General features: G+C 31.9%; 2 protein-coding genes and 1 pseudogene across 2 annotated transcripts; 2 read left to right on the forward strand and 1 right to left on the reverse strand.

Moving 5' to 3' along the window:
* The first annotated feature begins 2049 nt into the window (after positions 1–2049).
* On the forward strand, positions 2050–7018 carry LOC136229144 (uncharacterized; annotated as a pseudogene).
* An 847-nt stretch (positions 7019–7865) lies between these two features.
* LOC136229147 (uncharacterized) lies at positions 7866–8572 on the forward strand. Its single transcript, XM_066017728.1, has one exon. It carries the CDS (start codon positions 7866–7868, stop codon positions 8373–8375), a length of 510 nt encoding a protein of 169 aa, XP_065873800.1. The 3' UTR covers positions 8376–8572.
* Positions 8573–10140: 1568 nt separating this feature from the next.
* Positions 10141–15096, reverse strand: LOC136229074 (stearoyl-[acyl-carrier-protein] 9-desaturase, chloroplastic-like). The gene is made up of 3 exons (XM_066017638.1): positions 14800–15096; positions 11462–11966; positions 10141–10975 (listed from the first exon to the last, which is right to left on the reverse strand). The coding sequence occupies exons 1-3, from the start codon at positions 14922–14924 to the stop codon at positions 10412–10414; spliced, it is 1194 nt and encodes a 397-aa protein (XP_065873710.1). The 5' UTR covers positions 14925–15096; the 3' UTR covers positions 10141–10411.
* Positions 15097–23053: the final 7957 nt, after the last annotated feature.

The raw sequence follows: 23053 nt of genomic DNA on the forward strand, positions 1-23053 counted from the left end.
CCAAGTTGCTCTTGTAAAATCATCTACTACACTAAGAAAGTAATTTGCTCCAGTTTTGGAAGAAATTCTATATGGTCCCCATACATCTAAATGTAATAACTGCAACTTTTGTGTAGTAGAAATTGAACTACTTGAGAAAGGTAAACGGTGTTGTTTAGCCTTGGGACACACATCACAAACAATGCTACTTTCAGAAATACACACATTTGGAATATGATTGATCACCTCGTCAGAGACATGTCCTAGTCTCAGGTGCCAAACATCAGGTCCTTTATTTGCTGAAGTTGATGAAAAGCTTGAAAAAATAGTGCCATTATCTTTGATAGTATGTTGCTGTAATGTTGAAGGTGAAAAGGATCTGCTGTCCAGTTTATACAGCCCTTCAGATGCCCATCCAACTGCTACTATTTTACATGTATCCAGGTCCTGCAAATAACAGTAATTGTAATAGAATATCACAACAATTCTTTCTTGCTTAAGTAATTGTCCTATGGACAATAAATTGTATTTAAACGCTGGTATATGTAAAACTCCTCGCAGCTGAAAATTCTGGGATAATGCAACTTCTCCTACATTTTCCACAAAGCGTGTGTTTCCATCTGGCATCGCTACTGTTTTTTTATTATTGAGTTTTTTGTATGTATGGAATAAAGATAGTTGAGAGCACATGTGACTTGTAGCTCCACTATCTAATATCCAATATGTTGAATCTTTATTAAAAAATTGAGGTGAAGTGAGCACATTACCAGACACCCCAGCAAAAGCAGAAAAATCTGTTGATTGCTGTCCTTTCCCTTTCAGCATCTTGTAGACCTCCTGTATCATATGTCCCATAGCTTTAGAGTCCACGTTACTCTTCATATCTTCATCTGATATACTGTCCAAAGGAGTACCACCTTTGTCTTGGGAATTCCCTTTATATTCCTTTTCCACCATATTAACTTTCGTAGCTCCATGTGAACCATTCCTTGTGCCATTCCCTCTACCTTTAGATTTTCCTTTCCTAGGATCCTTAAACCATTCAGGATATCCTATTATTTTGAAGCATTCAGTCTTGATATGTCCTGTTTTGTGACAATTATTGCAGTATTTATCCTCCTTCTTTTCAACTTCAGAATTTTGACTCCTATTTCCATTGCCATACCTATGTGTTGTATAGTTAGCAACCTCTAAGTTCTGATCTATAACAACTTCCTTCTGTTTTTCTATTTTAAGTACCATAGAAAAAGCTTTGTTCACACTAGGTAGAGGATCTAATAAGAGAATCTGATTGATTACATGCTCATAACTTTCATTCAATCCAGACAAAAACTGCATTAGCTTATCCTCTTCATTCATATCAACTATTCTCTTAAAAGCATTACAAACACAATCAGCAACCACTCCACATTGGCATTCAGGTAAAGGTCTCAATATACTCATTTCATCCCATAATTTCTTGAGATTAGAAAAATAAGAGCAAACTGACTGGTTACCTTGTATTGTTTGTAGTATCTGCCTTTTAATTCTGAAAATCATTGGGGAATTATTGTCTCCGAAACGTTGTTCCAGTTCCTTCCATAGAGATCTAGCTGATGAAGCAAAAGTGAAAGACTCTGCAAAATCTTTATGAATAGAATTAAGGATCCAGGCAATAACAAGACAATCGGCTTCCTTCCAGGTATCATACGCCGGAGTATTCTTTGCCGGTGACGGATCATCAGATTGTATGAATCGTAGCTTCTTTTTAACCGTAAGCGCTCTTGTCATGGCATGACTCCATAGAAAATAATTGTTGTTAGTAAGTAGGTTACTTACTAAGATAACTCCTGGGTTATCGTGATTTGAGCAAGATGAACTCGAATTGTGTTGTTGATTTGTATGATTTTCTTCTCTACGGTTCTCATCTCTGCGATTCATTTCTGAATCTGAGATTGAATCTTCTGTTTCTTCGATCTCTTCTTCGAAATCGTCTTCAATTGCAACTCCTTCAGGTTCAACTGTTAATTAAGGTTTTCGATTTCTTCCTCCCTTTGTATTAACCATAGCTCTGATACCATATTAAAACAAATGGAGAGGAAGAAGAATTTGGTAATTGCATTTCATACTCTCTTACCTTTTACATTGAACACAGAAAAGTCTATATATACAAAAGGTAAAGGTAAAGTAAACATGCCTTATTCATCAACCGTAAAATATGGTAACTACTCAGTATAAAGTCTAACAGATTTGCCAGCTGGCATATCCTCAAATCTACACTTCAGCTTGTAACTTAATATCTTTTACAGTAACCTTCTCTATATCCTGTACTTTCTCACCTAAAAACATTAAAACATTTAAAAACGTGAGACAAAAATCTCAGTAAGAAACTATCAGCTACAAAAACCAAATTCTACTTAACATAGCTACACATATACATTGATAAAGGGATTTAATCAAAACCTTATAAAATATATTCAAAACTTAAGTTCATATATAGTCAAAGTAGTAAACCAAAACCATAAAAATATATAATCTTGTATCCATTATTGAGTTTAAAACCTTATAAAATATTGTAATCAAATAAGTGTTTTATCAAACCAACTCGTATTTAATCAAACGTAAAACCTTATATCAAAATCAATCATAACCGAAAACATAATCCAAATGAACTTAAAACATTGTATCCATCCTCGAGTGTCTCCCCTTAAGTATCAATCCATAACCACATATATAGTCGAAACGTCTCTTAACACTGTCTATCCCATATAGTCTTACCCAACACTTCTTTGCCATACCCAATAGGTCTTTCAGACTGTGTACACAGGTCATGTCCCTCACTGAACATGGTCTTCAAATATGGAACCACCGATCCGGATAACTCTCGATGGATATAAAATCATAAAATCATAACGTGCTCAAATATCATTTCACAATCAAATTCCAAACTATTTGATAACCAAAAATCATTTGGCTTCAATTAGCCATTTTGTATCATAAAAATCATATTTGGACTTCAATCCAAAATAATAACAATAATAACCACAATAGATTTCTCAATCCAAAAACAATTCGTAAGAAACCATCAAATTCATTTTGTTCAATATATATATACATTGAAACCAAAAACATATATGTATATATGTAAATCAATCAAATTAAGCCTTAAATCAACATAATCAAGTAAAATCTGAAATCCACATAGAAGCATAATCAATAGCTTCATTTGAACCATAATTTCACAATAAAAAGCAAAATCGTGAAAAACCCCGATTTACAAAATTCCTGCATAACCTTAAAATATCACTTTCTGAAAATTCTTTGATTATATATATATCCATATACATAAAACTCAAAATATAGTTGATAGTTACTTACCTTGGCTACTAATTAAAGACCACAACTCCGTTCAATTCGTCTCTAAACTCTGTCTAAGACATTTCCCTCCAAACACTGTCGAAACTCAAAAACTCTTCGGCTAGGACTTAGATCTATGCATAAGGATGCTATGGTTCCAATTTCAAATGATTCGGACGGTCGATTCTCCATAAATCAAAGAAACGGTGGAGAAATGGTTCAGAGAAAATTGATAAATTTTAAAAAGGAATTGAAAACGAAAAAGAAAAGATAATAGATATAGATGATGATGATGATCGCATATCATCTGGAATATTTGAGAAAAGTTTGGCAAATATCACGTTTGATTCTCCATCTTTCTATAATCTTTTAAAAATTATTCTAAACTTTTAATTTATACCTACAATCATCAAATGAACTTCAAATTTTTCCCGTAACACCAAATAAAAATCACACACCTAATAATTATAATATATAAGGTATAAATTCTAGAAATTTAGACACGGACGTGACAAAAAAAAGCAGAGATTCTCTGCTTTTATAAAAGGTGCTTTTTATGTGTGAAATGCAAATATGAGATCACTAACCAAACACCTAATGTGCTTTTCAGATTTAAAAGGTAAACATGATGTCACTAACCAAACACTTAGAACTCTCGCTTTTGAAATGAAAAGGCAAACAAGAGCATAAAAAGGAGCAACCAAACGGACCCTAAGGGTCTGTTTGTTTTATTTGTTATTACTGTTTGTTGTTATGATTTACTGTTTGCTTTGCATTTTATAGCCGGAAAAATAGCTTTTTACAAAAAAAAATATATATTTCTAGAAAACGGGCCTTATGTTTAAAATTTAAGGATTTTGCCCCAAAATGGGGCTTAAAATGAAATTATTACCACATAAAGGGCTCAGTTAAACTTTATGCCCACTGTGGGGCTGGTTTAACCGAGAGCGAAATTGGAAGCCAGCCTTCCGGTTTCGTTTTGCAAAGAAACCGGAAGGCTGGCTTCCGGTTTCTAATTTTAATTTTTTTTTCTTTTTTTAATGAAAAATAGAAACCGGAAGTCCACCTTCCGGTCTCTTAGCATTTGGCGGAGTGTGGATAAGACCACACTCTGCCTATATTCCACCGAATATATTCGGTGGAATATGGCTTCACTGCTCCCATGATGGGAGCAGTGAAATTATACATTCACGGAACTGTGAATGTATTTTTTATTTTATTTATTTTTTTTCCCTCCCCTCATCTCTCCCCCTACCCCCTATTTAAATTTAACTATTTAACTCCTCACTCCCATTAAAATTTTCACTCTTTCTCTCATCTTTCAAAAACCCCAAATCCCTCTATTTAATTATTTCACTCCCCCTATTTTATTTTTTATCCCTTCAAACCCTTACTTCCATTTATTTTTCAAACTTCTAACACTTCTATTCCATTTCTTCTTCTTACAATTCACAACTTATTCTCACACTTCTTCTCTACTTCTATTCCCTTTCTTCTTCTTATTTTTTTTTCTACTCCACTAACCCCCTTAAATATTTTATTTTCTCTCTTAATCTCTCACAATTCACAAGATTATCTCTCACCACATTTGAAGAGTTCAAAAAAATTAAAGGTATGTTTAAGCAATGTAATTTTTTTTATATGTAATTAGCATTAAAATATTGGTTATTTTCTATATATTGACTTAATTTTTTTTCCATGTTGGTGCATAATAGAGAAAATCTACTAAATAAAAAAAAGGTATGTAATTATTTATGTATTTCATATGTACTAAATATGTTAATATTGGAAATTAAATTAATTAAATGAAAAACCTATAAATATGTAAAAAAATTTATGTTTAATATTAGATATATATGTTATAAATATGTTAGATGTTTGAAATAGGTTAGAAATATGATAAAATTATGTTAAATGTGTTATATGATAGAAATGTATAATTTATGATAAATGTTTGAATTATTTTAAATTTTATAAATGTTTGAAATAATTTTTTTATTATTTTTTATCTAAATATTTTGTTATATGGAATTAGTATTAATACATTGGTTATTTTCTATATATTTTAACTTTATTTTTTGTCCATGTTAGTGCATAATTGAAGAAATCTACTAAAGAAAAAATGTATGTAATTATTTATTTATTTCATATGTATTAAATATATTAATATTGGAAATTAAATTAATTAAATGAAAAAACAACAAATATGTTAGAGAAATGTGTAAAAAAAATATCTAGCAGTGTCCAAACACAGTTTCCCTGTTTTTATTAAAACTCCTACAAAAAAAAAAGAGAAATGTGTAAAAAAAATTATGTTAATTATTAGATATATAGTTATAAATATGTTAGATGTTTGAAAAATGTTAGAAATATGATAAAATTATATTGAATTATTTTAAATTTTATAAATGTTTGAAATAATTTTTTTATTATTTTTTATCTAAATATTTTTGTATATGGAATTAGTATTAATACGTTGGTTATTTTCAATATATTTACTTAACTTTATTTTTTTTCATGTTAGTGCATAATACAAGATATCTACTAAAGAAAAAATGTATGTAATTATTTATTTATTTCATACGTATTAAATATGTTAATATTTGAAATTAAATTAATTAAATGAAAAAACAACAAATATGTTAGAGAAATGTGTAAAAAAAATTATGTTAAATATTAGATATATATGTTATAAATATGTTAAATGTTTGACAAGTGTTAGAAATATGAAAATGTGTTAGAATTATGTTAAATGTGTTACATAATAGAAATGTTTGATTTATGATAAATGTTAAAAATATTTAAATTATTTATGTTATATGTTAGAAATGTAATAAATATTAGCAATATATTAAAAAATTTCATAATACAAATATGTTATATGTTATAGGTTAGAAATGTAATAAATATTAGCAATATGTTACAACTGGCTTATCGTCTACCATATCTATTGAATATTAGCACTATGCCCACCGGACTCACAAATTCTTCCTCCTCTGCAACTACATTCTTCTTGGCGCAGGCTCTAGCTGCATTTTCCTAACCCTATCACTCCGATTAGTTCCATCCGTCTGCGGATTCTTCCTAATCCTTCTCCACATCGTAACAATCGCTGGCGCCATCTCCGGCTGCGCTGCTGCCTCATAGGGGACTAATCGATGGTACGCCGCGCACATGGTGGCGACTGTGCTCACCGCGATATTTCAGGGATCGATTTCGGTGCTGATTTTTACGAGAACAGGGGATTTTTTAGGGAAATTGAAGTCTTATGTTAAGGAAGAAGATGGAGAAGTGATTTTGAAACTTGGTGGTGGATTGTGTGTCTTGATTTTCTGTTTGGAGTGGGTTGTGCTTACGCTGGCTTTTTTCTTGAAGTATTATGGTTATGTTGACGGTGATGGCGGCGGCGGAGGTGGTGGTGGTGTGAGGAGGAGTTCTAAGGTTCAGCAGGAGGAGGATTTGAAGGATTGGCCATGGCCGTTCCAAGTTTGAAGGTTTTGGTTTGATTTTTATAATTTATTTATTTATTTGAAACAATTATTTATGTATTTATTGGCTCAATTTTTTGAGGTTTTTATTTGTATTTTGAATTGAATTTGCATAATTATGTTCTAAATTATGCAAATATTTATATATGAATTTTGTGCAAATATTTATATATGTACAAAATTCTCGTAACGTTTATGAAATGGTGGAGTTTTATCTTTAATGTTGGCAGTCAAGATCAATTTTATCATCAAACTGTCTTTTCAGTTATGAATCTTATAATCTATTTTATCACTAATTAGTAACAAATGATTAAACGTGAAAAAATATAATGTATGAAATTGATATTAAATTCTATTATTAAATAAAAAAATGATTTTGCAGAATAAGAAACAAAAATAACGTATGAAATTGACTCAATTTATTAAAATTAGAGATAAAATTACTTTTAACGGTCAATATTAGAGATAAAATTGTAAATTTTAAACATTCAATGTAAAATTACTCCAATAAACGTGAGAAATTACAAATTTGACTCTCAAAACCCATAAAATCGGATTACACCTAAAAAAACAGACCTATAAATATAGATAAATCATATCGATACTTATAGAAAGAGAAAATCCAAATGGTTATTCATTTTCTTTCTGTTTGCTTTATCACTCCAAAATAAAGACTTTTAAGGAATGTTTAGTTGCTACTTTTTGACCTCTGTTTGCATTTTCACTTTGAAAATGTGAGTTTTAAACGTTTGGTTAGACACTTCATGTTCTCCTTTTTGGAAAAACAACATTTTCAAACAGCAAACAACAAACCGTAATAGAAAACAACAAACAAGCAGCATGTAAATAAACAGACCCTAAGGATCTTGTTTCATTTATTATTAGTGTTTGTTGTTACGGTTTACTGTTTATTTTGCATTTTATAGCCGAAAAAAGAGCTTTTTATAGAAATCTTTTTGGAAAAAACAATTTTTACCAACGGTAACAATAAATCATAACAGTAAACAGTAACAACAAATGACAACTAAATTAAACGGGCCTTATGTTTAAAATTTAACTCCCATGAAAATTCTTCCTATCAACTATATTCTTATGGGGGCAGCCTCTAGCTGCATTTTCCTAACCCTATCACTCCGATTAGTTCCATCCGTCTGCGGATTCTTCCTGATTCTCCTCCACATCGTAACAATCGCCGGCGCTGTCTCGGGATGCGCTGCTGCCTCATCGGGGACAAATCGATGGTACGCTGCGCACATGGTGGCGACTGTTCTTACGGCGATATTTCAGGGATCGATTTCGGTGCTGATTTTCACGAGAACAGGGGATTTTTTGGGGAAATTGAAATCTTATGTTAGGGAAGAAGATGGAGAAGTGATTTTGAAACTTGGTGGTGGATTGTGTGTCTTGATTTTCTGTTTGGAGTGGGTTGTGCTTACGCTGGCTTTTTTCTTGAAGTATTATGGTTATGTTGATGGTGATGGCGGCGGCGGAGGTGGTGGTGGTGTGAGGCGGAGTTCTAAAGTTCAGCAGGAGGAGGATTTGAAGGATTGGCCATGGCCGTTCCAAGTTTGAAGTTTGGGGGTTGATTTTTATTATTTATTATTTATTTATTGGTTCAATTTTTTGGATATTTTATTTGTATTTTGAATGGAATTTGCATAATTATGATCTAGATTATGCAAATATTTATATATGAATTTTTTGAATGTTTATTGTCAACTGTATAAGTTTATTTGTGGAACAAAAAAAATTGATGCACAATTATAAGAAATTTATGTAGTTAGATTATTTTTGTTTATCTAAGGGTACAAGTGCAAACAAGTCGTGTTTTGCAAACTGTCCGAATTCGGTTTGGTCAAAGCTCGAGTCGATAGAGGTCGGTTCGAGCTCGGGATCGGCTCGAGACATTGATGAGCCATTGATGAGCCAAACGAGCTTCTTTAGGTTTGGTTCGAAAGCTCATGAACGGGTTGGATTAATTTATATATATATTAACATTTAATATATAATATACAAATAATGATAAAAAAAATAATTATATTAATTGACCTAAAAAGAAAATATAAAGATATTCTATTTGTATTAGACTTAAAAAACATTTAAATAATGTTATATTTGTTTTTTTGAAGTTTAAATTTCGCATTTCTTAATTAGAAGGCTGGTTTTTAGATAATAAAATGTTAATTAAATATAATTAAATATATTCAAAACTGTTTAAAAAAAATCAAAACGAGTCGGTCGATAAGTTTCGAGATCGAGCCGAACCCGATCTCAACACTTCTCGAACCGAGCCAAGCCTGCCCCTGTTTGGTCTCGGCTCGGCTCGGCTCGAGTACACTCCTAGGTACAATAGAAAAGAAATGTTTTATTCCAAGATCAATTTTATAACTAGTTCATCCTTAATCTTACATCATTTGTTACATTCACTTTGCGGAAATCTTTTGTTACATTCACTTAATTTATTATAAGGCATAACACAAAATCGCTCTGATTTTGAAATTTTAGTTTAATTGATTTTGAAGTTTTATTTTAAACATAAAATGAGTGTTTATGCCTATATATATTTAACAAGATTGTAAAAATCCTAAGTGCTAATCGAGAGCGCTCAAGGATTAATGAGGACAAGTCAAAAATTAATCTGATCTATATTTTTGTATTTTTTTTTTCAATTAAACCACGAGATAATTCTGGAGGGTCAGTACTATTATAGTCTTTAAACCATGTCCACATCCAGGTTAATCATCATTCCCTAATTGATAGACACTTCAAATAGATAGAAGTGTCGGCTCAAAGATTTAAAGTTTGTTAATAAAGAAATTGTTATATAAATTAAATTAAAAATATATATTATATTATTTTAAAATAAAAATATAAAATTATTTAATATAAAAAATTGTATATTTGTAACACATCTATTTTTAACATCAACCTTTCAATGTTTCTATGCAAAGGAATGAAACAATGTTTTTAAAGTTTTTTTAAGCAATAATCAGAAATATATTCTCAATTTTAAACACCTGTACTGTCCAAGTTTTTTTAAGCAATAATCAGAAATATATTCTCAATTTTAAACACCTGTACTGTCCAAGTTGGCCTTTGTTTTTTAAATATTACTCCCTCCCAAAATGTTTGTCGTTTAAGACATATGCATATAGATTAAGAAAGTTAATTAATGATGTTTTTTTATAAAGAAAAATACCTTTTTACCCCCATATTAATAGAAAACGTTTCTGGCTAGATAACTTGCATTAGGCTGCCAAAGTATAACATTAATTAAGGGTATATTGGGGAGTATATGTTATTCAAGCAATTAATATTTCTTGGAAGTATGAAAACGTCAAACAAAATGGGACAGCCATACTTCACGTTTATTGCATAATAAAACTTGAAAATAAACAAACTTTCTTACTGCAAATAAAAAAAGGACAAAGACACAAAAGTACTACTTAATTTTCAAGTTTTATTGCTACTAGTACTACTATTTTTCTCCTATCCTTCTTTCCTTTTTGACATTTTAGCACACAACAGCGAGAAAGCTAGTGTATCTACAAACAAACACACCTTTGCCATTTCATTTCATTCATCATCTTGTGCCACCAAAAACAACATTAAAGCTTCAATTCTCTACCAAAAATCCAGCTGAACGGCACGGTCGCCGATGATTGCTTCACCCTTGATTGAGCTCTCTCCTCCAACTTTCTAATTCTAGCAGGTAATCCACATACGTAATCCTGAGCTCTACGTCCTTCCCCGGAAAGACCTGTTAGATCCTGTACCTTCCACCTTCCGACAAGGAATTCTAGGATATCGGCGTAGTCCCTGGCGGTGTAGACTCCAATTCGTTGGGCAACGGATGAGTAATTGTCGAATAGAACATCATCTTCCCCGTCGTACATTAAGTGTGCTGGCATAGATATTTTTTTCCTCATCATATCAGCTAGACCTAAGACAGTGCCATCCGGGTCAATCTCGAATAGTTTTTCGACGATTTTAGTGTAGGCTGTTTCGTGTCGTTTCTCGTCTGCAGCAATGATGCCGCATATTTGTGCCAGTTTTAGGTCACCGTGTTCCTTTGCTAGTCTAGCTGTGTTTCCATGGGAGATGAATGTTGCCCTCTCTTGGAATGAAGTGTAGATGAAACCAAGGTACGGGTTGTTTTCGGTTTTAGGATCCTATAGAACATGAACATACATAAGATAAATCAAAATCAACCAAGGTTCGTAAAGAGTATATAAGCAAGACACGAGATTAAAGATCAAGCCTTCGACCCTTCGCATATCAACAGCATAGAACATTAAAAACTACAAGGATCAAGTACCAGCAGGCCAGTGAGGGCTGTCAACAGATGTGATGACGGTAAAAGCTAGTTAAAAAAACATGTAAAACTTCTCTCACCAAAATCACACAGTTTTTGTAACTGTGATTAGGTATACCTGCTAGACGAGTACTCCGTTTGTGATTCAAAGTTCGAAACTAATTGACAATTAAAAGGCAGCAAGACACTAGACTACAACGTCATAAGTTCCATCACATTCCTGACCTCAAGTTACTAAATTTTGTAGGTTTCATTGCACAAACGGCTTTAGAGGACAGATATAATATAACCAAAGTGTATCACGAAATCAAATAAGCAAGATAGAACGGTTGAGGGATCATACCATTCCTGATCCAATCAGATATTGAATTGTCTTCTCAATTTGCCTCATGTCCACTCTTCCAGAAAGGTAGAGATATTTGTTGAGAAGGTCGCCGTGCCTATTCTCTTCAGCAGTCCATGCCCTTGTCCAGATTGCCCAAGAAGTAAGACTTGCACCTGTCTCATCTCGAACTCCATCCAGGGTATTAAGCATTGTCTGGTAAGTTGGAAGTGCCTCTTCAGTGATCATATCACCAACCAGCACCACAAAATAGTCATCGGGGAGTTCTTTTGCTCGTTGTCTCAATTCCTTCACTTGATCATGAAATCCATCAGATTCAGGTTCAGGAAGAAAATCTTGTGGCTGCCAACATTTCTCAACAGGTTTTAGGTGAACTAAGATGTTATCCTCAGCCCAACCCTCCAAAGACTTGAAAATTTCCAACTTTTGTGGCGCCATGGAGTGAGTAACTTGAACATGCACCTCTCGTGGAGGGAAATGAGACTTCTTTGCATTCTCAACTTCTCTGCGGACAATGAAAGAATGACGTTACACATGATAACTACTAACAATTCAACACTCGCAACATATAGCATACTACGCTACCAGACACCACACTGGATTCACAGACAGATAGTTTTCCACCTAAAAAATGGCTCTACGAGAACTCAACATGAAAATATTGTGTCAGATGTTGATAATTTCACTCAAGAATCAGTATGACTTTTTACAGTTCCATTGGGGCACTCATGGTTGATTTTTTCGAGATATGCTTTGCATTGTGAGAAGATCTTAATATCCATAGAAGTATATTACTTCTTATACTGACCAATATCTTAAAAACTATACCATGGCCATCTTAGTTTTAAATTTCTGGAGTTATTAAATGCTCTATTCATTAAAACACTTTATCAGTTGAGGGTATATTTGGAAAATATCAATAATATTTAATGCTTTCTGTTCAGTGTATAGCAGCATTTTTGCCTATATTCACGGAACTAAGTGAGTATGATATTTGAAGCTCCAGAGTTACTCTATACTAATCTTTCTGCTGTAAAACTCATTAAAACATTAGAAAATGAGGGGAATGAAATGAATACAGCCACACAGGCAACTAATGAAGAGATGGTGAGACAGAGAGAGGGTTGGTAAGATATTAAGGTGTAAACAGACATACATAAGCATTAGCAAACATACAAAAATCCAAAACCAAACTCAACCAACTATGACCATATAGAGGGACAACAAGTCACCGATCAAGCAACCAAATTCTACAACAACAAAGTCATACCTAGAAAGAGAGAAAGAATCACTAAGCTTAACATCTTACTAAACAGAAGCCTTTCATTTCAATATATGCTAATTAAAATAAGAGGTCATGAAGAGTTTTTTGGAAAAAAGAAAAAGAAACAATGAAAGGAAGTGAAGAAAGCAACCAAAATCTTTTAAGATCCAAAAGAAATTATTTGTAGCTAAAGATTTAAAGCATCGAACTTTCTCATAAAGGAGCAGAAAACCCACCTGGCTTAATAATTTGAATAAAGATAGGCATGCATTATCTATCAATGAAATTAAAAAAAATTAAAAACAGGGGAAAGTGGCATCTCATCCTCATTTATGATTTCATATATCTAATTTTTAAAGTAGACAATGACCCTTTTCTTAATAATATTAATTAGTTATGACTAAGATTTGGCCATTTGGGTGGTTGTTGTTGCTTCTCTAATTACTAGTGTACAATCTAAAATACAAAACACATTAACAGAAACCAATATTAAATTAAATAAGTATGCAATGTTTCTCACCAAAGCACACAAATCAAACCAGTCAACCAACAAGAACTAGTTCCAAAGGAACAAGTTAACATGGGATCAGACCTAACTCTCAACAAATGGCAACATAAAATAAAATAATGCACGCATAGAATCAAAACCATACAGACAAAGCAAGAGGCCCACATGCAACTTTCAGAGCAGATGTAATATAAAAGGCAATTCAATATTTAATTCACACGAAAGAAAATCCCACATGCAATTCACGGAGCAAAGGAGAACCCCATATAATAAGGGGATCATATTTACTAATAAAGAAAATGAAATACTCACAAATTGCAGAAGATTTTAAGGGGGGAAAAACCCAACTAGGACCGTCAATTGACAAGACATCACGATTTATTGAGACAATCCATTTGACAGCAATTATAATTTATTATTTATATTATATATAATCATGTGTGACATAAAGTTTAGACACCTGGTAGGAACAAGTGTCAATATGAATTAAAATATTGAGCAGAGTCCAAAATAAATAAATAACCACTTGCAATTTAAAAATCCCTTATTAAGCGATCAACCATTGCATGAATCGAAATCAGTTTAGATCACAACCACAAGAAGCAACAATAAACTAACAGCAGACGCACTCAAAGAACTGGAGAAAAGGAATTATGAAATATTCAACTAGTATTACAAACCAATTTTTGACATAAAGAAGATTACGGATCAAATAAAATTTTGGAAAGGAAATTTTGAAAATATGATTCAATCAGGCATAGATATAAGAAACTAATCCTGGCAAATGACACCATCAAAATTTAAAATATATTGAAAAATTGAAGGAATCCACCGACTTGAGATAAATCCAAAACACAATTTTGAACGATTTCATAGAAAAGGACAAGAGAAAAACAGCGCGTTATCGGGAAAAGGTAAATTAATGAAATCACATTCACATGAACTCAGATAGATTTCAAAAATCAATACGAAACTCATTTACTTTCAGTACGAAAAACAGTAACCGACTGCGTAATTACAAATTACAATCATCAAAGATCGGCCATCCATGATCAATTAAAACAAGAATGCTCAACAAACAGCAACGAAATAACTACAAATTACATTCACGTGAACTCAGATAGATTTCAAACCAATACGAAACGCATTTTTAGAATGAAAAACAGTAAGCGGCACCGGCGGCGTAATTACAAATTACAATCATCATCAAAGATCGGTCGTCCACGATCAATTAAAACAAGAATGCTCAAAGAAATAACTACAAATTACATTCACATGAACTCAAATAGATTTCAAACCAATACGAAACTCATTTACTTCACTATGAAAATCAGTAAGCAGCGCCGCCGCCGGCGTAATTACAAATTACAAATTAAATTACAATCATCAAAGATCGGTCGTCCATGATCAATTAAAACAAGAATGCTCAACAAACAGAAATGAAATAGCATCAATACAAGAAATAAACAGAACAGTATAAGATCATTTTGCTAGCGCACACACACACACAACAACAACAACAACAAATTTGATCAGATAAATGAAAAATCCAACACTGATACTCACTTGGTTGAAGCGGAGCCTATAGTAGCAGCAATGGAGACTCGATTGGGAGATCTGCGAAAGCGAGATTGGGAAGGAAGCTGATGAGTTGATGAAGGGAAAGTAATTCGATTGAGTTTCAGAGCCATTATTTCGCACAAAAAGCAAGAAATGCTCTCTAGATTTTAGCAGTGAAGGTTTAAGGTTTGTTGAGAGATTTTCAGAGGAATCGGAGATGGAGCTGATAAAAAGACGGAGAAAGCACCAAATGGAGAAAGAGAACGGCAATGGTTGCCAGCAATGGTGGTGCCAGAAAGACACGGAGCGAACACTCGCATTATAAGAATTTCTCCTGCATAAATGCCCCTTGGTTTTCATTTTATTACACTTTTGCCATTTCCTTTTCTTCTTTCTATGTGCGGCAAGTAGATTTCATCGGTTAAATTACACACATGGTCACTGAACTTTATCCATTTTAATATTATGGTCACTGAATGTTACACCTTTTTAATATTCGTGGCCACTCAATACCTCAAAACAATGGTTAACAATCTCATAATAAAAAATTCGAAGATTTAATAATCTTCTAAGAAACTTTAATTCTTGAAAATTTTCGTTTTAGGATCATTTAGGTGTTGTTTGGTTAGAGAAGAGAGTAAATTTTTAGAGAGAGAAAGCTTCAAAAGTGTGATTTTGGAAAATAAAAAATATGGTTTCATGGTAAATGTCGTTTTGAACAATTTTAATTTTTGAATATTTCCATTTTGAGGCCGTTAACTGTCATTTTGAGGAGTTAGTTACAGTTGAGTGGCCACCAATGTAAACTTCAATAACCATACAATTAAAATTCAAGATTCAATGGCTATAATATTAAAATAGATAAAATTCAGTGGCCATATGAAAGATATTGAATTTTACACTTCGTTATATTTATGGTCACTAAATTTTAATAAAAGCCTTAAAATATAAAAATTCAAGAAGTAGTGAGATTTTAAGCAATTTTAATTCTTGAAATTTTTTCATTTTGGAGTCATTTAAGTGTTGTTTGGGTAAGCGAAAAAATGAATTTTTAGAGAGAAAAAACTCCAAAAAATTGTGATTTTAAAAAATAAAAAGATAATTTCATAATAAATATTGTTCTGGACAACTTTAATTTTTAAATATTTTCATTTTAAAGTTATTAAAAATTATTTTGAAGAGTTGGTTAAAGTTTAGTAGTCACGGTCTGGAATTTCAATTTCTCCTGCTTAAATGCCCCTTACTTTTCATTTTATTACACTTTTGTCATTTCTTTTTCTTCTTTCCATATGTGGCAAGTAGATATCATCTTGGAGATTTTTTAAAAGGGAAGTACACAAATAATGTGGGGGTAAATTACACCCATGGTCAGGGGTGGAACCAAAGGGGTTAGAGGGGCTCGAGCCCCGGTAGGCAACCGGAGAATTGAATTTTTTTTTAGTAATGGTATCTGGTAATATTTTGGAGAGAATAATATTGACTCTATGTAATATTATTTTAATGTTTAAAGGTAGATGAGATGGTTAAGGATGCTTATTTCTATTTGAGAGGTTCTATGTTCAACTCCCTTCAACCTCATTTTCTTTTAAAAAGTTTTTATTTATTTTTATTTTATTTTTCAATAATTATAAAAACATGTTACCATTATTAATTACTTTAAATGGTTCTTACCAAAAAAAAATTACTTTAAATGGACTCTTTATTTTTATTTTGATAACACTTTTGAATTCATTTTTAGGTGTTTTCTATGGTTACTTTGTTAAAAACAAAGTAACTCATACTTTGTGTTTTCACCATTGGATAAAATTCATCTAATAGTGAAAACACATAAAGTAAGACTTACTTTGTTAAAAACAAAGTAAGCATAGCCTAACCCTCATTTTTAATATGTCTTTACCATTAAAAAAAAGTAGACATATTTAATATTCATTTTTATTATGTCTTTACCATTAAAAAAAAAGTAAACATATTTAATTTTCTATTAGTTCAATGCTAGTTTCTACAAAAAAAAAAAATGATAACATTTTTATAGTTTTAATTCGTTGGAGGCTCAAAAAATTTTGCCCAGCCTTAACGGGCTGGACTTTGAAAATTTACCGTCAACTGCACAGCTAATTTCGATTTTTTTTTTGACGTTTTGAAATTTTTTTACTGATATGTTTGAGCCCCGGGTCATCCGGGGTCCTGGTTCCGCCACTGCCCATGGTACCCATTTTTGCGGTATATAATTAAACTTCAAAACATAATATAAAAGTATTTAAATTTAAACTTTCTAACATTGTGTCATTAAACCTTTTACTAACATCTCAAAATCAAAGTGTTTAAGAATTAAAATTGTTTAGAACGGCATTTACCATGAAACCACATTTTTTATTTTCTAAAATCACTAATTTTGAAGGTTTCTCTTTCTAAAAATTCACTTTTTGCTTTTCTAACTAAACAACACCTAAATGACATTAAACAAAAATTTTGAAGAATTAAAGTTGTTTAGAGTATTGTCAATTCGTTGAACTTTTTATTTTAAGGTCGCTAATGGTCATTTTGAGCGTTGATTGAAGTTTACTGGTCATAATATTAAAAAATATAAAATTGAGTGGATTTTATGCTAGTTTTAGAATTTAGTGGTTATATGGTAAAAATTAGTAAAGTTCAGTGGTCATGGATGTAATTTACCCAAATAATGCGGGTTAAATGTGATTGTTGGTTACAAATTTTTCTTTAAAATAATCTTTTAATTTCAATTTGTCTCAATAAATTCATCCAATTTTGATATTTGTTTCAATAAAGTTACTATAGTGACGAAAAGAATTATCAGAATCGCTCTTAGTTTAAAAGTATTTTAATTAGGGATGGTAACGGGACGGGATGGCGGCAATATACATTTCCCATTTCGCCCCTAATAATTTTGGGAACGGTTTCAGGAAATCCCAAAAAGAAATCCGAAGATTTTTTTTGCATGTTCGGATCCTCGCGGTGACAAAATCACCCAAATTTTTTTTTTTATAAAAATCACTAATATTTAATGGTATAAAGTAGTAAAATCATATATGAAACTAGAACAAATTATCCAAATCTAGGATCAGTAGGTAAACTTTTATATTATATTTTTGGTTAATTTTAAATAAATATTATGTGGTTTGATATTTTTTTTTTCAAATCAATGTATATAGTTGATAAAATTTTCATTTTTTATTGACTTTGCTAAATTTGGCCTATAACGATCTCAAAATGAAATTTTTCAAGAATTAAAGTTGTTTAGTATCATATTTACTATAGAACCGCATTTTTTTTTATTTTTCAAAATCACCCTTTTTGTAAACATTAACTTTCTCTCTCATAAAAAACAATAGCTAAATGACTTCGAACCTAAAAAGTTAAAATATCATTTAACTCTTAAAAATATTCATTTTGATGTCATTATCGATCAAATTTGGAAAAAAAAAATTTATTAACTATAAGTACTGATGTGGAAAAAAAAATGTGAAACCTAATGGTTTTATTTAAAATTAACCTAAAACTAGGCAGAATCCTTTTCAACAATGATGTTAGAATGTGCAAATGCATGTGAAATGTATCTTTAATTTGATAGAAACTCATCACATTAAACTCAATGTGAACTTGATTAAACATAAATAGTACATATATAGTTTGAGATGCAGAGAGGGATTAGAGAACTCGAAAGTATGCGACCTTTTTATCCCCAACTCCAAGGAATGGGACCTTGAACTCTGGGAAGAATTATTCGTAGCCCGTGATATTAAGGAAATAAGTAGAATCCTACCGAACCCCTCAAATGTCAAAGATAAAATAATTTGGTCGGATCAAGCCTCTGGTAAATACTCAGTTAAAAGTGCATACAGATTGGCGGTAGCAATGGAAAGGGGAGAAAGACATCATGTAGACGGAGTTTGGAACATATTGTGGAGTGCCGATGTGCCCTTCAAAGTTCGTTACTTTGCTTGGCAGCTTGCTAGAGGTTGTCTGCCTTCTCGTGTTAACCTGCAACGTAGGGGGATTCAAATGCCGGTGGAATGTGTGGTTTGCAATGAGCCATGGGAAGACGATTGGCACTTATTCATTGAATGCAAGGAGGCGAGAAAACTGTGGAATTTAAGAGGCTGGCTGGTTCGAATAGATGAGAAGGCGGAAGTCGCTGCTAACTTAGCTGATTGGTTTTGCAGGTTATTAAAAGAGCTAACTGCTTTGGAGGTCGAACAGCTACTGACCAGATTGCGGAGCATTTGGTGTGCCCGAAATGCTAGACTCTGGGATCGCAAAATCACTGAAGCAGAACGAGTTGCTGCTACTGCGTCTGAAATGCAGGCGGAATGGAGGAGAGCACAACAGATGCGCCGCGAAAACTCAAGAGCTAATCCCGCCACTGCCCGTCCATGTCCTAACTGGCATAGACCAACGATGGGGACTTATTCATGCTGCACGGACGCTGCTTCCTTTGACGACCTAGGAATTTCTGGATTTGGAGCTGCTGTCTGCGACGCAGAGGGACGTCTGCTGCTTGGTCGGCAGGAAACAATACCAGTGATTCCTCCTGCCCGTGAATGCGAGGCCAAAGCCTTGTTGAACGCAATGAAATGGACGGTAGAACTCCAGCTTAGGGAGATTACCTTCGAGACAGATGCAAAACTCGTGGTCGAAGCAATCAACTCAAAGACGGAGGATGATACAGAATTTGGGGATCTAGTTGCACAGTGTCGCGAGGTGCTATCTCAAAATGACTTTTACTCAGTCAAATAGAGACGAAGACAAGCTAACGATTTGGCGCATGCAATCGCCAGAGCGTTCCGTTTTACTACTTGTCTCACATTTTTTCACTCAATTCCGAGTTATGTTACGTCTGATATGTTAAACTTTTGCCAATTGACGGCTCATTAATATATTCTTTCATTCTTTGGTTAAAAAAAATTGATATTAAATTCAAATAATATGATAAAAGCTAAGGTAAAGCTGAATTATGAATGGTGAGAAAATATGGATAATGTATACATTTATAGTAGGTCAATTCTCTTATAAAAATCAATCTAGCAAATACGTTCCATAATATTTGTATTTTTAGAGAATTTTTTCTAATTTATAATACATGACATTTTGATTCAATCCATGTATATTAATTGAGTTTTATTAAATATACCTCTATTTTTTTTTTTGAAACCAAATATACCTATATTTAAATTGTCTTTTTATTTTTGGAATAGTTTAAAAATTAATTAATGAATGCAATTATTGTAAGGTCAACAAAATATTTTTAGTTAAAATTAATTATATTTTTTAATTATTGTGAAACCTTAAAAGATAAATATTATGGAACAGATGGAGTAGTTTTTTCCCTAAATATAAGTCATTCTAGTTTTCAAAAAAAAAAATTAGTTTAGTTTTTTGGTTTAAGCATTAAATTTTTTGGTATGATCCATGTGTTTTTTAACGTTGCAATACTTATTCCCCAATCATGACATAAGAAAGTTTTTTTTAGTTAACCAATGTAAATTCATTAATTTGATTCTATATTAATTGTATTTCTTAATTGTATATTTTGGCAAACTTTTTGCAGGAATAGCAAGGAGTAGCAGATGCGATCTGTTGGTCGGTGTGGATGGCGAGAAACACATGGCTATGGCAGCAACGGGTTGATCCGGCGTCTATTATCTTCAGCACTGCAACGACCTATCTATCTAAATGGAAGCAGGCGCAGGCGAAATCCCGTACCTCCCTCAACGCTACGCAAACAACAACAATGAGTTGGCTTCCTCCGATGCCAGGAGCGGCAAAAATCAACTTCGATGCTGCTGTGTTCAGTAGCTCGTTGGGCTACGGTTTTATCGAGAGAGATGAATTTGGGGCGTTTAAGGCATGTGGTAATGGAACGTTAAATGGCCCGTCGGATGCACTACTAGCGGAGGCACTAGCTTCCAGGGAGATGCTTTCATGGGCTAAACGTCAACATAGAGTAAACATTCAATTCGAAACCGACTCACAAATTTTGGCTCAGTTATTTCATCAGCAATTACCTGTTAACTCACCACTGGGTGTAATCATAGGAGATTGTCAATTTTTATTTCAAAGTTTAGACAACTGTCAACTTAGTTTTGTTCGTAGATCAACGAATCAAGCACATGTTCTAGCTAGAGCTGCTGATTCTATGCCTGGTTTCCAGAATTGGTTTTTAACCCCTCCAACTATTCTTTGTCCAACTATTCTTTCACAAATAATATTCTTTTATTCTTTCAAAAAAAATTGTATTTCTTAATTTGTGTGAAATACTCTAGAATTACTTATATAAGGGAATAGATGGCCTATTAAATAGGCTTAATTCATCATTTGTTCATGAATTTATCTAAAAAGTTTGATTGACTCTCTGAACTTTCAAAGTGTCTCAATAGTTCCCTGAACTTGCATAAAATGTTCAGTTAAATCCTCTGAACTTGCGTAAAATGTAATCAATTAATCACTCAGTTGTAAAAAAATAGATTAAATGCGAAAGATGCATTGCACGCGTTTAAAAAAAAGTAAAACGACCAATATCGGGATATGCGGTTCTAATATTAAAAAAGACGAGTTTTATATTTTTTTTTTGGTAGAAAAGGAAAGGAAAAAACGAACAGAAAACAACTACACAGGGATTAGCCTAGGAAAGCTAACCCCAATCCTATATAATAATATTATAAGGCGCATGCAACACATCTTCTGCATGCAGCTTAACTTTTTTACAACCGAGTGATTAATTAATTATATTTTACGTAAGTACAATAAGTAAACTAAATATTTTATACAAAGAATATTTTGAAAGTTTTGAAATCAATCCATCTTTTTTTTTTTGCAGAATTTCAAATATATTAAACCAAGAAAATATTACGAATAAATGTAATATAAGGGGAAAGCAAAGGGCAAAAGTGGAATAAAAAGAAAAAGTAGTAAAAGGAATTACAAAATAATAATAGTTTTTCACGTCATAATTTCTTTTAAGGAAAAGAGGTAGGGAAGTAGATGGGCCCACTAGATTGAAAATATACCACATGGATCCCTTTGTGCCCCGTCACATTGACACCTCACCTCTTCTTTGTTTTTTCCTCTCCCTTTGTTTTCTCCGACACACACAAATAAAATATATATAAATAAAAATTATGGATAATTAATTTATTAATCTCTATATTTTGATAAAAAACACTATTTAGTCTCTATATATTCAAAAACATATGGTAAGATCCCTAATATTTTTCTCAGTGAACTGTTTAGTCCTTCCGTCTGTTTGTTAGATTTTTTTACCATTTATGACTTCGAAAATGACTAAATTACCATTTACTATTTACCTTCAAACTTCAGAAAAGGAAATCCAATTTAGAAGAAGAACCTATTTGTATGAAGAACAAGAAAAAGAACAGACCAAATGCTTACGAATTTGAACGATTAAGAAGAAAATCAAGAAGAAGAACACTCAAAGTTGATTTCAGATACAATAGAGTTTAAAGGAAAGGAAAATAAAGGAAAAGAAGAATGCAAATCCAAATTGACTAACCGAATCTTTATGAGAGTCTAACGCTAGGGACTAAACTGTTCACCGAGAAAAATATTAGGGACTAAACAGTTCATCGAGAAAAAGGTTAGGGACTTTACCCCGTGTTTTTTTAAAATACAGGGACTAAACAGTGTGTTTTGTCAAAATGTAGGGACTAATAATTACCCTATTTATTATATAAAATATAAAATAATAGAATTCTATTTAATTTATTAATAGTTAATTAAATATAATTTACAATCGATTAGTTAAAATAAAAAATCTTGAATGGAATTGAATAATTCTTCTTGTTAATATAATTTTTTTAATATTAAATTGTTAATAGAATTCACTAGAATAGAATTTCAATTTAATAGAAATAGAATTTCAATTTTTATTTGAATATAATAAAAAAATAGAGATAGAATTAAATTTTTATTTAATATAATTAAATAGAAAATAAAAAATAAATAATATTATTACAAATATTTTATATTAATTATAATTATATATATAATTTAATTTTATATTAATCTTAAACATAATATTGGTCATATGGTTTGTAAAGCTCATTAATAGAAAATGTGCAATTTCAAACCTTATCGTAAAGTTAAAACACTGGAAATTGTAGAGTAAGTATAAAATAAAATTACTATACATGTTATTATAACATAAAAATCATTGTACATGTGGCATAGGATAACCTCTCCTTAAACGATAACTATCAGCGCCACGTAGATCAATCAAGGAAAA

The sequence above is a fragment of the Euphorbia lathyris genome, chromosome 5, assembly GCF_963576675.1.
Source record: "Euphorbia lathyris chromosome 5, ddEupLath1.1, whole genome shotgun sequence".
NCBI classification, from domain to species: domain Eukaryota; kingdom Viridiplantae; phylum Streptophyta; class Magnoliopsida; order Malpighiales; family Euphorbiaceae; genus Euphorbia; species Euphorbia lathyris.